The sequence below is a fragment of the Uranotaenia lowii genome, unplaced genomic scaffold, assembly GCF_029784155.1.
Source record: "Uranotaenia lowii strain MFRU-FL unplaced genomic scaffold, ASM2978415v1 HiC_scaffold_864, whole genome shotgun sequence".
Classification (NCBI taxonomy): Eukaryota; Metazoa; Arthropoda; class Insecta; order Diptera; family Culicidae; genus Uranotaenia; species Uranotaenia lowii.
Window position 1 is genome coordinate 6,694 of NW_026598827.1, and position 13,351 is coordinate 20,044.

Here is a 13,351-nt window from a genome sequence, read left to right on the forward strand (position 1 = left end):
TTTTTAATGCTTTCAGGATTCCCGGTCTCCATGTTCTGTCAAAAACTTTTGAAAGATCAAGGGAAACCATTTCTGAGTGTAATTTGGCATGGCGGTACTCGGTGAGGATTTAAAGACATCCTGCTGAGTAATGTGACTTGTTGTTCCTCTACCATCTCGAAAGGCATGTTGGTTTGGGTGGATAAGGTTATGTTTTTTTTCCAAATGTTGCTGCAGACGTTGGTTTATAGTTTGTGAATCTTCAAACTATTACTAGCCTCCAAGAATTTGGGAACTGGAAAAGCTTTCGTGAAAATGTCTGCAGCTTGTTGTTTTAAGGAAACATGGGTCTGAACACATTGAACTGACTCGCCTGTTGCCTCGAGTAAACCAACTTGAAGGATTTCGTTGCGCAGATATTTACCGCAAGATTATCGTTACTGCTGTCCGTCCAGTGGGCTTCTCCTGGATTAGAACACTAGCTGCTGACGGCATTCACAACATGGATGATGTCTGGCCTGGTACATTGGTCTAGAAACTGTAGACTCCCTATTAGTTCACGAAATGGAACACGCTCCATTTGTTCCGCTTCTTCTTCGGACTTAGGAAACATCTCTTTTGTTAATTTCTGAGTGTGGATTACACTCCGACATACTGAACCCTGCTAGATATCGTCGATGTAGCTTTCCTGGTCAATTCCAATCTCGCCTTCTTTTCTGATGACTCGTAGTCCATTTGTCGGACAACTCCAAGTTCCTTCGTTTGGAATTTCGATGTTAGTTCTTGCTTCACCTTAGTGATCATCTTCTCATCATTTGAAAAAAAAAATGAGAAAATCGTCCACGTACACCATCAATATCAGCACCTTGGATCGTTCCTCTCGATGGTAGACGCACGTGTCATGTGCTCATCGATATAGGCCCATCTTCCGCAATTCCTTGTCCAGCTTACGACCGTAGAAAAGATCTCCGAATAGTCGATGCCTTGGACCTGGGAACACCCTTTGATAACCAATCTCGCTTTGAACCTTTCAATAGAACCGTCAGTGTTGGTTTTCACTTTGAACACCCACTTGTTATTCAAAGCCTTTCGTCCTCCCGGTAAGATGGCCATCTCCCATGTTCCATTTCTGTCCAGCGACTCATACTCCATCTGCAAGGCTCCAATCCATCGTTTTCGTTGTGGATGCCGCATCGCTTCACTGAAGCTTTTAGGGTCGATGATTGGCTGTTAAAGGGAAATCTGCGGAAATTTCTGGCCTTATGCTGATTTGGGTGAAAACTTGCTTGCTCCCGATCACTGTGACTCGAATCATGTTATTAGCCAACGGACTCTTCTGAGGAGAGCGCAATACATTTTATTAAATTGCGACGAACACATCAGTTTTCGGATGCTGGAGAAAATCGATTTTTTTAGGGAAGACACTGTACGTTACTTCATAATCAGCATACTTGCCTGGTAACCGGCGCTTCCTTGCGCTGCGCCTGACCCGTAGGCTGTGGATCTTCTAAATACGGAGGGAGCGCAGATGATGCGCTGGTTGACTCCGCTCCAGAATCAAACCAGATAGATTCATCTTCACTCGTCTCATCCTAAAGCTCTTGTTCAATTTCCGTTTCTACTGCTTCAATCGAGAGTTCCGATCGGTGTTTCCGTTTCCGTTTATGGTTTCAGGATTTTCTCAATTCCCACGCTCACTCCCGCAATCACGTCTCGGCACCTTACCAGTCCTTTCGTTGTACATTCGGTACCTTTTGGCGTTAGTTGCATACCCGACGAATAAACAGGATTGAGGTTTCGGATCCCATTTCTTCCTTTTCACTTTTGGTACGTGAGACATCGCTGCTGTGCCGAAAACTCGCAGGTGCGACATATTTGGTCGAATCCCTGTGAATTTCTCTTCCGGCGAAACCCCGACCGCTGTACCAACTGCTTCAGCCCAAAATCGTTTCTCCATGTCAGCGTCGAACATTATTGCCTTCGCTCGCTCAATGATGCTTCGATGCATTCGTTATACCAACCCGTTTTGCTCTGGATTGTACGGTACCGTCAATTCGTGGCTGATTCCATTCGCCTTGAGGAACTTGAATAATTTCTGCCCGACGTACTCCTTTTCATCGTCACTTCACGTTTCAGTTTCAAGCCTGTTTGAGTCTAGACGAACGCCTTGAAATCTTGAAATGCGATCAGGACTTCTTTCTTGGATCGCAATAAATATACAAACGTCTTGCGGCTGCAATCATTGATGAAAGTAATAAAGTATTTACTTCCTCCGATCGATTCTTGTTCTATCGGACAGCACAGATCCGAATGAACGAAATCCAGAACTTCCTTGTCTCGTATTCCCAACGCTTTGAAAGGCTGCCTATGATGTTTGCCCTCGATACATGGTACGCAATGCTCCATATTTGCATCACGGAACTTCAAACCTGTGGCCAAATTTCTCAACTGTTTCAGACTCTTCAAATGGCCTAAGCGACGATGCCACAATTGCAGTGCTCCTTCGGTAGCAGCAACATACGCAGTCGGCTTTCTGATCACTGATAAAGACCACGGACGGACGTTGACCACTTCACAAGAATGAATCATGAAGATAACCTTATGACCTTCTGGCATGTTAAAATCGCGAGTCTACATATTCGCACAATGTGTGTGTATTTGCAGATCGACTCTATTTCGTTAAACTCAAACTGCAATGATGCTATCGGTAGGTTCAACTCGGCAAGCATCAGTAAGCGAGCTTCGAATCAACTCGGTCGAGGCTTCCTTACTGATGTAACTTCACAACTAGTGAAGTTTATTGAAAGTTTACATGCTATTTATACAATCCTAATGTTTCATAGCTTACTATAATTTAAAAATTCGGTCGCCGCCGCCCGTAACGTAGGGGATGGTCTTCAAGTCTTCTAATCAAACGGTCATGAGATCGAATTCCGGTCACAGCATACATAGTACGCTTTCTGTGGCTTTAGTGGTTTCAGCATTTGTGAAATGTGGTCAACCATTAAAATATAAAAAAAAACACTCACCTGATGCTTGGTCAGCTCCGTGACGCTTATCTCCCACACGACAGCCAACTGCTCCAGCCGCCCCATCCAGGCGATGTGATCGGTGTAGAAAACGTTCTCCAAATCTTCCCGTATCAGATCCATGGTGGCGGTAATAGTCTTGCACAGAAACTCAAACCTCACCCGCTTGAGCAATAGATCGGCCTTGGGCAGCTGGTAGGCCAGTTGCCGATTTATTTCGGCGAAGAATGACTGATTGGCCATTCCGTCGAAGAACTGTTGGATCGGTTTCTGGTACTTGACGTTGAAGGAAGTTAGAATTAGCAGCGTGGTGGTTAGCTCGTGATGTAACTTGAGCAAGGCCATGTTGGCCGAGTTCTGCTGGACGGCGAGGGATGTCAGGGGAATCGGACCGACCTGGAGAAGTTCTTCGAACCTCAATTCCAGTTTATCGTGATCAATGGAACCGGAGAAGTGATCGAGAAACTCGAGGCAGTTTTCGAGGAATTGGGTGACGAGGGCATCGGAGATTCCAATGTCCTGTAGACAGAGTTTTTCTTTCGGAAGTCTTCCTACTTTGTTGACAAGCTTTTTCGTGGCTTCCAGGGGTATTTTGAGGTGGGCGTTCCATATCATGCAGCACAGTCCGTGTTTCATTGAATACTGTAGCCGGGGGATGGCTTTGAGGCAAGCGAGGCCAGCCGAAAGGCAGTCGATGTTGGACATGTTCTTACTCCAGTTGCAAATGTATTCCCAGGCAAGGTGACACAGGAGCGTTCCGCTGTCCAGACTGAAGGGGAAATGTCTTCGAAGGATGTTGAGGTTGTAGAGGACGGGATCAAGCTCGGATTCGCTGCTGCCACCGTACTCGCTGGTTTGCAGAAGATCTTGCTTGATCAGCTGGATTCGTTTCTTCTCTTTTCTTTCGCTAGTTTCGGGTGCTACTACTCCGGCTTGTTCATTTTCAGTAGCTTCCTCGGGGACCTCGATCACTAACTTTTCAGGATCAATTCCACTGGCGCCAATCCATTTTGCCACCATTTCAGCAACGATCCCTTGACCTCCACGAAGAATCTCTTTGAGACTTACGTCCGGTTTTTGATATTTTAGACAAGGGTATTTCACCTGAGAGCACTTAAGGCAGTCTGCAAGAATCGTTCCGAGGACTGCTACGTCATCAAGTTTACCGATCAGTAGTGTCCACTGGCAGGCTTCCTGTGAGACTTCCTCAAACTGATAGTCTTCGGCGTCGCTGTTATCTTCATACTTGAGGGCTTCATTACGGCACATGATAGCCGCTAGAAGACCTCGAAGGGCACACGGCGATTCCAGTAGATATTCTCTAGCATTTTGCCACCATAAACAAATAGTGTTGTTCTCGAAATGGATCTTATCTTCAGAAAGAAGGCAAATTCGCCTAAGAATTTTACTGAATCTGTTCAAATCCTCGATCAGTTCAGCAATGTCTCTGTACTCGAAGGGTAATCGCAACCAGAAAGCTAGGAACAGTTTGAACAAATCTTCCTGCATCATACCGGAGTTTTTAGCAGCTTCAACAAATCCATCTAGTCGTACATGTTTGCCCTGGTAGAGTTCCTCATAGATGATCCTACTGAGGGAACTGTACAGACTACAAGAATCATCTTTCAGTAGGATCAAATCATCGTTGGAAACATTGAAGTACGACAAATACTCCTGGAAGTTGTTGTTCTTAGCGGTGGACGCTTCGAAGGTGACCCGAGTAGACGATGGACTGTCGTCTGATGCATTCATTCCTAATAGTTCGATAAGTTTGCCGATTGAGGCCAGTTCAATTTCCGAAAGTTTGACATTCTCATCGATGAACTTGCTTTTGGTTCCCGGTGGTATTTCTTTTGGATTGCTTTCAACGGAATCGGGCTTAGGTTCAGCATCTTGATTATTCGTTTGATCATCAAACTCTTGAGGATCACTTTCAACCACCTCTTGCTCAGAGCATTCTATCTCGGATTGGATGTTTTCAACCACAGAACTTGAATCCCCTATCAAATAAAGATAAAACATAGTCAACTTTCTATAGTTTTCACAAACAATCCGAAGATGATCGCGTTTGTCACTGATGTCCAGGTCTTCAACTTCTTCGTCAAATCTTCCAAATACCTCGATAGCACAACAGAACAAATGCGGCTTGATCTTTTTATGTCGCGCCAACATTTCCACGCACTGTCGCTTGATTTCTTCCGTTTCGAAACTTCTACACATTTCCATCATTTCTTGCAACTCTTCGGCCTCACTTCCTTCACCAGTTTTCAAACACACCTTCAGTCTCTTTAACAGATGAAGGTCTTTTGCTGTATTAGACTTTGCATCGTTCAACGCACAATGGAACGGAATGTTGATCTCCTTCAAAGAACTATCAGTGGGGTCGAAGAATGTACAACACTGACTACTATACTTTAGCTTGCTGTTGGCTGTACTGACTCCCATGAAACTGTGGGTATTGTAGATCAGCTGTCCGTTCTTAGAAGCCGTAAAGGCGGCCACCTTAGGACCGTTTTGCAACGCCCAAACTTCAAGCACTGCTTTCCTCGGGGCATAGATAACCAAGAATATCGCCTTTCGACGATCTTGCTTCACAGTCGAATCTTTCGGCAGCTTTTCATGAACTTCCACAAAACCACACTGAGCATCCCGATAACCCTTCCAGATTCGGGTCGCAATTCCCCTAACACAATCCACCAGGATCACCCGACCCAGATTATCGGACACAGCCGCCTGTTTGAAGTCTGGCGCTAGCCAAACGTTGAAGGCACTTCTCTGTAGATCACAAAGCCCAAACCGACAAATCAACGGTTCCGATGGCGGCAGCTGAGGTTCCGGAATGGTTTGGGGTGCCGAAGAACCACCGAACCATGATCTGTGATTTGAAATGAAATAAAAAAGAAAAAAAAAACAGATAAAAACGTGATTGACCCTAACAAAAAAAAAGAACTTACGGTAATGCTGATTTAATTTTGCTGGCAACTGCTCGAGCAACATCGGCCAAGACAGGCTGCGAAAATCCTTCCTTAGCGTAATGGAACCCAATATAAGGTTTGATTCCCGCCGCCACGATCAACGAGTTCTGCGGCGGTGCATGCCTGTACTTGGCAAAGAATCCCCCCTCCAAGCTGGCCGTCAACAGATGATCGAAGGTACACGTCTTCTGAGGACCCACCACTACCCCATCCTGCACCGTCATACTTTTCCCATAACTCCACTTGCGACACACAATCGACTCCATGGTCTCATTGACCCGAGGACTCCCAATCCCATACCGCCCAATCTGCTGCCTCAGACTCCTCAAAAACGGGAACAGCTGCGATCCCTGAATGATCACCACACATGAAGCATAGAACACATACACCTCCTCGTTGATATGTTTTCCACTTTGGGCCTTGATCGCCTGAACCGGTTCCTGGTGGAACAACTGGGACGCAATCAACGTTCCATTTTCCCCATAAAACAACACCCGGCCACTGTCCAATCCCACACAGGTATAGCTGAAATCAACACTTGTAGCACTACTAGCACCCTGACCTACAATCGGTAGACACAGCACGGCCGTAATCAGACAGTTCGGATCTTCGATGGCACCCTTCCAGGCCGCCCGGTACACGTACAGCTGCCGGGAACGATCCCACTTGGAGCTCAGCACCGTCAGGATTGATCCGTGGCCGAAGGCCAGGATATCCCCGGCCGGTGATAACGAGTGGCACACGGCATTCAGCCAGTTTTCCTCTGTTGAGAAGGAGAGAATGTTTACATTAAATCAGTGTCAACACAAATAAAATATATGTACGTTGAATATTGATGGACCTAGGTCACTGCCCTAGGGAGATCGTAAAATTACAAACAGGTGTCACTGGTGAAATAATGAAATTAACGCATATTGATTTGATTTTATTGAATTTTTTTTTCATCATTTGATTTAAATTTCCAATACATTTTTTCATCAACAAACCGCGATGATGATTACATGCCGACCTATAATATATTGCCATCCGTCTCTCAGGGAAAATTAAAATCGGTTTTGGGGGGAAATGTTTCATTTTGTTGCCTTCGTCTGCACATCAACATACATTCACGCGGGAGCAATGAATTTATGGATCTTTCATTTGGCACGAAGTTGTTTGATACTGCTGGACGTAATTAAATCTGTAGGAAAGGCGTTGAATAAACGCAACTATTCAGACTTTTTTTTATTGCCATTTCGTTTAATTTTTGCTGGTATTGAAAACAGAACTTTCGATTTTAATTGAAAATGGACACCAAATTTCAAAAGATTAAAATTTAGAAACTAAAAACGTCTAGATTGTACAAATGGAAATTTTTTCCCGCTACTTATGATTCAGGCCGGCTTCTTATTAAAGAAATGAAGTACAGATCCCGTTCGATTTTGGCAACACGTCCGTACATTTTTGTTACCAAAATCGAAAGTAGCCAAAAACAAACGGGTTTTAGTCACTTTTTTTTAAATTTTTGATTAATCGAAATTAATGTAAAACATGATACATATTAGGATGAAATTTGCAAGATTAGCTTAATTGAGGCACTTGGGAGTGATTTTTTATCAAAACTGAGATAACCTACCAGCTAGTTTTTAATAAAACTTGTTTGATGCTGAAAAGCACTTGTTTTGCATAAAACAATGATTTAATTACGTTCTGTTTTGCTCTGGCGAATTCTTGCATGATCAGGCGTATTGAGTCGTTCAAATTTCGTCAAAGTTTTAAAGCTGATAAAAAAAATGGTTTGATTAATGGTTGTTCTAAAAATATAGCTAAATGTAAATTTAGCACCTAAACAACTGAGTTACTTGACTTGCTACACGAAATTGATCATCTAAAGTTAAAATTTGAACGATTACAAATCTTTTCAACAATTGCTGGCTTTTTGCCGAACAGTAAAAAAACGATACAGAATACGATACAGCAAATTTCAGTCTTCCGCCCCCAGGTTTATCGAACTTTTCGTGCACACGCACATAATTTGTTCAAAATGTACTCTTCATAATATTTTTTTAACATATTTTTATCAAATAAATCAAACAGTTTAACGAACATAAAATAACCTGAATAAGTCAAGTGGAGAATTCATCCATACAATTAGGAGTTGATGAAAAAATGTTTTTATTTGTTTGTTTATTCCAATCATTTTTCGTTTTTTCTCTGAACACTTTAAATATTTGCTCTTCAAATGAAAAAAAAAACGATGTATTCTTCATTTTGAGGTTTTCAAGTTCATGTTGCCTTCAAAGCCAAGGGAAACAAGTTCATGAATGTTACTTTCGAGAAAACACAATCTGTCTACCTGCTGCGTGGTTTTTCGTATATTTTTCGATCTGTTGTTAGTATTCGTTCAATGAATACGGCGTAGAAATATATATAATCTATTTAAACTAATCTATTTGAATAAAAAAAATTGCACCAAATGGCTGCAAAATGTCTACTGCCACAGGAATAGGCATATTCTCAATGAGTTTTGTTCAAAATTAACAAAAATAATGACTCCGGAGGCTTTCAGCCTTTTCCAGAGAAATAATTTCATACATGTCGGGAATTCCCGGGAACGTAACTATGATTCCCGGGAATCGGGAATTTCCGAATTTTTCAAATTCCCGGGAAAACCCGGGACAGACACTTTACTGGCGGGCCAAACATCAAATTGTTCTGGAGTATTCAGAGAAAAATAATACCAGATTTTTTGAAAAAGCTTTTAAAAAACATTTGCCTATTGTCACATCGAGTATAAATTGATGTTAATAAGTCATTTTGGTCCCCTCATATTGTTACTTATTTTGCTCCATTTGATATGTAGTTGAAATATTACGCAATACGAAATGAATTATCCCTTCCAACTCACGTATGTACGTCAATCTTTTCATGTAATTTAAAACCTTCTCGGTTTATTTATCCCAGAAATAACAAATCACGTGTCTACAATGGACGTTTAGTCAATTTTATGGTCTCCAAATATAAAAATAACCACTTATTTTCCAAAGTTTTCAAGATCACCGTTCTTCTTAGACAAATTTGATAGACAAATTAAAAAAAAAACAGAATGGAATTATTGAGAAAAAAAAATAGCGTTGATAAGCTTTTGACATTTAAAAGAAAGAAAAAATCAACGAAATTTCGTTAAATCATCAGTAATATTGATTTTTTAAAGTACAAACCAAGGTTGCCAAAATCACAGTAAAATCTGTAATTTCACAGAATTTTGAGCAAATTTTTATCACAGAATCTGTGTTACAGAAAAAAAAATTGAAAAATTCACAGATTTCCCAAAATGTTTGAATTTTAATTGTATTTTCAAAATTTTTATTATTTTGGCCAGTATAGAATTCAGATTTTTTACATGGAATTAAAAAAGAATGATGAAATTGGTAATTTTTGATTATTGTACCCAACGGAAATGTAAAAAAGACCCAATTTATCATGAATTTTTAATAAGATTAAGTGGAATAGCATCACAGAAAACCATCACAGAATTTTTGAGTAAAATAACAGAAATTCAGAATTTTTTTATCAGGAACCCAGAATTTATTTCGGCAACCTTGGTACGGACCCCAACTTCAATTGAATCGAATTTTCGAGTATCTCGATTTGACAAGTGTATTGAGAATGCCTTCTATAAGCAGGGTGAATATGAATTTGATTTTTTTATAATCATCGCACCTTTTTGAAGCAATAATTTATCTTAAAAAAAGTCGTTTTTAAGAGAGATTTTTCAGCAGAAAACCGGTTGTAGTTGAATTCTATTACCCAACTCTAAATTCTGTCTAGTTTTCCATTATCGATGTACACAAATACAGAGCACGTTGCCTATTGAAATATATTTGATATTGGTTTAATTTTCGTAAATATACCCTTTCCAGTTGAAGCTTAGCAACAAATAACAAATTGGAAAAAATTACAGAGCAAACTTTTGATATTTCACTTAGTTTGCCAAAGTTAGTAAATTTTGATGGATGAACGAAGTTGTTGAAATAGTATTCAAGTTACGAAAGGTTGAATTTGTTGTAAAAGTATAATTTTTATTATGATGTTGATATGATTCGGTGATTTTTTTACGATTTTTAAACGATTTGGATACGATCTTACAATTTTCTGAGGCCACCCAACTAGAGTTCACTTGAAGGCTCTTCATACCAATGATATGTAATCATAAAAACCCAATCGGAGAACATTGAAAAATGTGTAATGGAATTTGCAAATAATGTGTCAAATACCGTATAATTGTATGTAATCCATATTGCTTTTTATTCAGTGACGGCAGCCTTTTTTGTAAAATTATATGAGGCCCTCAGAACCTAAGGAGCATAAGTGAAAACATGATTGATTTTGAGTAAATAATGCCAAACGATTCTCCATGTTTTAAATTATATTTGGTGATTTTTTCAGATTTTTTAAGTTTTTTTGTATACTTAAACGTTCGAAAGAAAATTGCTAATGTTCGAAAAATGTATGGATGTAATGTAAATGTATTTTTCTCGAAATTAGTTTTTACACACTTTTAACCCCTTTCAATTTTATCAATTCAAAGAGATTTTCAGATCTTTATTTGGAATTTAGTATGTGTAGACTCAGGTATATTTATAAAAATGATGTATGCATACTAAGAAAAACGTTAATTTTTTAGAACATGACATGACATGAGCTTCGCGGGCCACAAAAAAAGCTGGTCGCGGGCCATGGTTTGGCCACCCATGATTGCACTTGCACCCCTCTGATCCTAAGCGCCTCAACTATGTTCGTTCAAAGCAGTTAAAAAGCATTTGCAAGAATGGTGTCAAAATCGAATATTAATAAAATCGAACAATTATTTTTCAGCATTATTATTTTCAGCAATTCTGAGACTTCGTTGGGGTTCTCTTCAAAAATTTCGTCCTAAATTAAGCTATTTTCAGAAATATAACTTGTTTTCGCTATTTCAGCAGGTTTTAAGTTTTTCATTAGCAGTTCTAATTAGTTTCACTTTATGCAAGTGGTTTTTTTTTAACAGCTCTCGTAGGTAAAAAATCATTTAAAAACTTTTTGCATTTGTTTGTCAAAATTGCAATATTATATAAATTTTGGCTTCTAAGAAAAAATATTGTTTAGGTAATATTCCTCATTATGTAAAATACGAAAATTTAACGGAATTTAGGGCAGTTGCAAATCAAATTGAATCCAAAATATTTTTATAGCATAATTCAACACGTTTTGGAGTCCTAACCAAAACTGTCAAATGCATTAAAATATTTTTATCGTATAACTACTTGAAGACTTTCTTTAGTGGAGTCAGAAATAGATGGTGTCTATTAATTTTTTAAAAAATTTAGGAATTTAATATTTTGAAGCGGCTGAAACGAGAATAGGTAAAATATATCTCCTCTACTCTTAATAACTTTCTGGGCGTAGCTAGTAACACCATAAGTTCTTTAAAAAAAAATTTGTGAAATGACGCCGAGTTTTAGATAACCAAACTGGTAGAGCAATCGATTCACAAAATTGAAACGATGATGCTTGAATAAAATAAAACCATCGATCTGCCGGATGCAATTTCCACCCACACGCTCGGAAGGTGTGCAAATCAATCGATTTGTCCCACGTTTTAAGAGTGGGTACCTTTCAATACAAATTGTTTATTATTTTCCTTGGAACGACATTCTTTACATGCATCAGGATGTTGAAGCTTTTTCTATTTTCAGCTTCAGCAGTTTGATCGAAATAAGCTGTGTTCCCCGAATCAGTTCGACAATCCTTTGACCAACTAAAAAGACGATTCATGGGGCATTTCCGCTTTTATCGACATTCTTAAGACTTAAACCTTTTACCTTGGGGTGCACTCTTCAGAGTTTCGATCTACACCTTCCAAAAATTTGTCGACCATTCAAAGGTGCCAAGACCGTTTTTCAATAGTTTTCTCAGCAAGCCTGTAGTTGAGAAGTTTATAAAATCATTAACTTACCCGAGCTCAATCCGAATTGTTCCTGAACCTCCCGCAAATCGTCCACACTGGACAGCAATTTCACTTCGCACGACATATTTTCCTAGGGTTTCGATCCGCCTAAAGCTAGCATTCCGATTCCGCACTTACTGGATAGTATCAGCAAACACTACCGAATTTTGCCACGAATCCGATTATGATATTTTCATCGATTGAAGCCACTGCTAGATGATGATGAATGCAAATTTTTAGAATCCGAAATTTTTCACTTGCGTTCCGCAGCTGATAAAAACAGAAAACGGAGAAACGTAGAACGTCAACAAAGAGCAGTCAGTCATCTCTGTCACGCACACATTCAGAAGAAACGGTCAGAGGCGCCGTTTGTGAGGGACGCCGAAACTGTTATACACTTCGCTGTTTGTTGAAAGAAAGGATACAATTTTTTCTAAATTGGAGATACGCTTTCATGGAGCGTGTTGATTAAATAAAAATCATGAACTTTTTACACATATGATCGTGCTACGTTTTGAATTTTAAAATTGTAATTGGAAAATCCTGAAATCTGACATTCCAAACGTTGAATGTTTGAACTGCAACTTAAATTTTTTTTCATTTTGAATTATACTCCAATTTTTTTATTTTGAATTTTAAATAATGAATTTTGAGTTTTAAGCATCGAACTATGAATTTTGAATTTAATTTTTTTTGAATTTTGAATTTCGAATTTTGTATTTTAAATTTTGAATTTCGAATTTTGAATTTTGAATTTTGAATTTTGAATTTCGAATTTAGAATTTTGAATTTTGAATTTTGAATTTTGGATTTTGAATTTTGAATTTTGAATTTTGAATTTTGAATTTTGAATTTTGAATTTTGAATTTTGAATTTTGAATTTTGAATTTTGAATTTTGAATTTTGAATTTTGAATTTTGAATTTTGAATTTTGAATTTTGAATTTTGAATTTTGAATTTTGAATTTTGAATTTTGAATTTTGAATTTTGAATTTTGAATTTGAATTTGAATTTTGAATTTTGAATTTTGAATTTTGAATTTGAATTTGAATTTTGAATTTGAATTTTGAATTTTGAATTTTGAATTTTGAATTTTGAATTTTGAATTTTGAATTTTGAATTTTGAATTTGAATTTTGAATTTTGAATTTTGAATTTTGAATTTTGAATTTTGAATTTTGAATTTTGAATTTTGAATTTTGAATTTGAATTTTGAATTTTGAATTTTGAATTTTGAATTTTGAATTTTGAATTTGAATTTTGAATTTTGAATTTTGAATTTTGAATTTTGAATTTTGAATTTTGAATTTTGAATTTTGAATTTGATTTGAATTTGAATTTTGAATTTTGAATTTTGAATTTTGAATTTTGAATTTTGAATTTTGAATTTTGAATTTTTTG

The 13,351-nt window shown here is 38.2% G+C and overlaps 1 protein-coding gene across 1 annotated transcript; it reads right to left on the reverse strand.

Moving 5' to 3' along the window:
• Window positions 1-2,897: 2,897 nt before the first annotated feature.
• LOC129760941 (rab3 GTPase-activating protein non-catalytic subunit) lies at window positions 2,898-12,226 on the reverse strand. The gene is made up of 4 exons (XM_055758623.1): window positions 11,961-12,226; window positions 5,963-6,746; window positions 3,009-5,883; window positions 2,898-2,945 (listed from the first exon to the last, which is right to left on the reverse strand). The coding sequence occupies exons 1-4, from the start codon at window positions 12,034-12,036 to the stop codon at window positions 2,898-2,900; spliced, it is 3,783 nt and encodes a 1,260-aa protein (XP_055614598.1). The 5' UTR covers window positions 12,037-12,226.
• Between the last annotated feature and the right edge of the window lie 1,125 nt (window positions 12,227-13,351).